The sequence below is a fragment of the Otolemur garnettii genome, unplaced genomic scaffold (assembly GCF_000181295.1).
Source record: "Otolemur garnettii isolate 467f Iridium unplaced genomic scaffold, OtoGar3 scaffold00189, whole genome shotgun sequence".
In the NCBI taxonomy this organism is placed as follows: domain Eukaryota; kingdom Metazoa; phylum Chordata; class Mammalia; order Primates; family Galagidae; genus Otolemur; species Otolemur garnettii.
Genome location: NW_003852584.1, coordinates 2,845,185 through 2,848,446, shown reverse-complemented (window position 1 = coordinate 2,848,446; position 3,262 = coordinate 2,845,185). Strand labels below are relative to the sequence as shown.

General features: G+C 38.5%; 1 protein-coding gene across 1 annotated transcript in view; it reads left to right on the top strand.

The window, feature by feature from the left end:
* The window catches only part of ATF7IP2 (activating transcription factor 7 interacting protein 2), a 31,719-nt gene extending 29,997 nt beyond the window's left edge, over window positions 1-1,722 (top strand). The window contains 2 exon segments of the mRNA XM_003804095.1: window positions 1,568-1,667; window positions 1,670-1,722. Of these exon segments, the coding sequence (XP_003804143.1) occupies window positions 1,568-1,667; window positions 1,670-1,722 (153 nt within the window).
* Window positions 1,723-3,262: the final 1,540 nt, after the last annotated feature.

Here is a 3,262-nt window from a genome sequence, read left to right as displayed (position 1 = left end):
AGCCGAAGATAATTTTTGAAGTAAAAAGTTTATTTTACTTTCCAAGGGAAGAAAGGGCTTAGTGTGAAAGAAAGCAGTAAAGTTAGCCCTGAGGACAAATAGCTTGGGCTTTTTTTGGAATTTTATTTTATTTTATTTTATTTATTTATTTATTTTTGAGACGGAGTCTCAAGCTGTTGCCCTGGGTAGAGTGCCATGTTGTCACAGAGCTCATAGCAACCTCAAACTCTTGGTCTTAAGCAATTCTCTTGCCTCATCCTCCCAAGTAGCTGGACTACAGGCACCTGCCACAATGCCCGGCTATTTTTTGGTTATAGTTGTCATCATTTAGCTGGCCCGGGCCAGGTTCAAACCCACCCGCCTCAGTGTATGTGGCCAGCACTAACTACTGTTCTACAGGTGCTGAGCCAGAAGGCAGTTTGCTTTCCTGAGTAGTAGTAATTCAAAATGCTAACAGAAGGTGGCTGTTTTCCAGAGCAGTGGTCTTATCTGACTTTGTGGAATGGGGTTTGGAGGCTCCACGACCTTTTCTGTTTGTTCCTTATTTTTGCAGTTCTGCAAAACAAGCTCTTAAAAAATAAGTTACCAAGTTTGCTTCTTGGTCAGGCAAGAAGCACACACTGGGGCCAGCATGCCGTTATGTGCAGGGATGTTTCTGTGTTAGGTGGCTTACTAGCAGTGTTACCCTTTCAGTAATAATGATTATTTTTTTCTTAATAGTGTAGTTAGAAGGGAGGATCAGGGAAAAGTGTGTCTATACCACCTTGTCCTTGAACTGAAAGGATACCAGATAACTTTTGATATTGACTTCCAGTGTTATTTACACCTATTTCTACATATAAAATCTGTTTAAGATAGTGTTTCAGAATTCTGCCTTTGTGTATCTACACTTTTGCTCACACTGTCCCTTAGAAAAGTCCATGAGTTGGGCAATCAATTGATCCTTTTGAATTAATGTGTGTGTGTGTGTGTGTGTATACATATATATATATATATATTAGAGGCTGCAAATTCCCAATTGAAGAGAAGTGTGGGTTAAATATTTCAGCTTTAAGTTTTAAATAAACTTGTCAACTGGAAGAGCAGATTATCAGTCTGATTTATTTCTGGTGTTTATTAGAATAACAACAGTAAAAGGTTTGGTTGTTAAACTTTGTGGTGTTTATTGTTTCTAAAACTAAATCTAATAGGAATAAAATGTTACCTAAGTACCAAGATATTTGTTTTCTTTCCATCCAAGCTGGGAAGTTGATTTGTGCTATTATTTTTCTTCACATCAGGAATCAAAATGGTTGAGCAAGGCGCATCTCACACATAAATATGAAAATCCAGTCATGCTTATGAACTACAACAGGATTGCCCATCATTATTTTTAAGTTTTTAAAAATTCAATTTGGCAGGCAAATCACAATCATGGTGGTCAGCCAATGAGTACATATAATTTAATATATATTTCACCACATACATAATGTTTTCCAAAGTAAATTTTACCTATCTTCAATTTTTTGTGGAAGGACACAATTGGTAACCACACCTTCAAACTACTTTTTTATTACCCATTTAACAGGTCGCAAATTCAGAAACCATGAATTTGAATAAGAATTCAGAGTCATTTAATAGTCCAGTAGAAAGAATGACTTCTGTGAACTATGAACCACCTTCAAATAAAGTGAAACAATTAATTTGTTGCTGGATTGTGATGATTCTGTTTCTGAAAGGTAGGCATTTCCATAAAGATACATAAACTTGTTTATCTAAGTCTGTGCTTCTAAACATATTCACTTCTCTAAAGCTTCACATTCATCACTATCTTTGTCCATTGTGAAGCAATGGAATTGATTCTCCAAAGCTTTAATCATTGTTATTTAACAGTACTACAATTTTGACTTAGTTAGGGGATCAGGTTTTTTCTTGAGATGCTTCTCATCTTTGATACAGTGATTAGAGTGACCTGCTGGATCACTCCAGTAGTTTTCAATTATACACATGAAAAAAAGCAAGATGTTATGAAACAGTGGTTTAAAAATACTATTAAGGAAGAAGCTGGCCACAGTGATGGGTGCCTATAGTCCTAGCTTTCTGGGAGACTGAGGCAGGAAGGTGATCACTTGAGCTCAAGAGTTAAGAGGCTATAGTGTGCTATGCTGGTGCCTGTGATGAGCCACTGCACTATAGCTTGACTAACACAGTCAGACCCATCTAAAAAAAAGACATAGACAAATAGGTGCCTAAAATTAGTTCCCTGCCTGTTGAAAATAGCATAATTATAACTTCAAATTAGAATGAAGAAGTTCACTTATTTGTATCTTTATTGAGTCATAAAGTAGCTAAGACATCTATTGTCCAACTAATCTAAAATATATTTAGGACTGGTAGGGAAGAAGTGTTTTAGTTTAACGAAGCAACATGATTAGTGGTGCTGGTTCAAGGCCAGGGACAGGAGAGATGTTAATGAATTCTTTTCTTATCACTGGTGATTTTTAACATTTTTTGAGCCTTATAAGATTATTAATTCTTTTTTTTTTTCCCCTTTGTAACCCTCAGTAGAATGCTGTAGTGTCATAGCTCACAGTGACCTCAAACTTCTGGGCTCAAGCGATTCTCTTACCTCAGCCTCCCTAGTAGCTGGGACTACAGACACCCACCACACCACCTGGCTATTTTTTTTGTTTTGTTTTGTTTTTTGAGACAGAGTCTCACTATTTCACCCTCGGTAGAGTGCTGGGGTGTCACAGCTCACAGCAACCTCAAACTCTTGAGCTTAACTGATTCTCTTGTCTCAGCCTCCCAAGTAGCTGGGACTATAGTCACCTGCCACAATGCCCAGCTACTTTTTTTTGTTGCAGTTGTCGTTGTTTTAGCTGTTCCAGGCCAGGTTTGAACCTGCCAGCCTCAGTGTATGTAGCTGGTGCTCTACCCACTAAGCTACAGGCACTGCCCCAGCTATTTGTTTTTTGCTTAGCAGGCCCAGGCCAGGATCAAACCTACCAGCCCTGGAGCATGTGGCTGGTGCCCTAACCACTCAGCTGTGGTGGCTTCCAGATTATTAATTCTTAACATTCAATCCTTAAAATACCCCATAGTTTTACTTACATGTGTTAAATTACATCTCAGGTTTTTTTGGGGGTTTTTTTGGTTTTTTTTTAGAGACAGAGCCTCATTTTATCGCCCTTGGTAGAGTGCTGTGGCATCACAGCTCACAGCAACCTCCAGCTCTTGGGCTTAGGTGATTCTCTTGCCTCAGCCTGCCAAGTAACTGGGG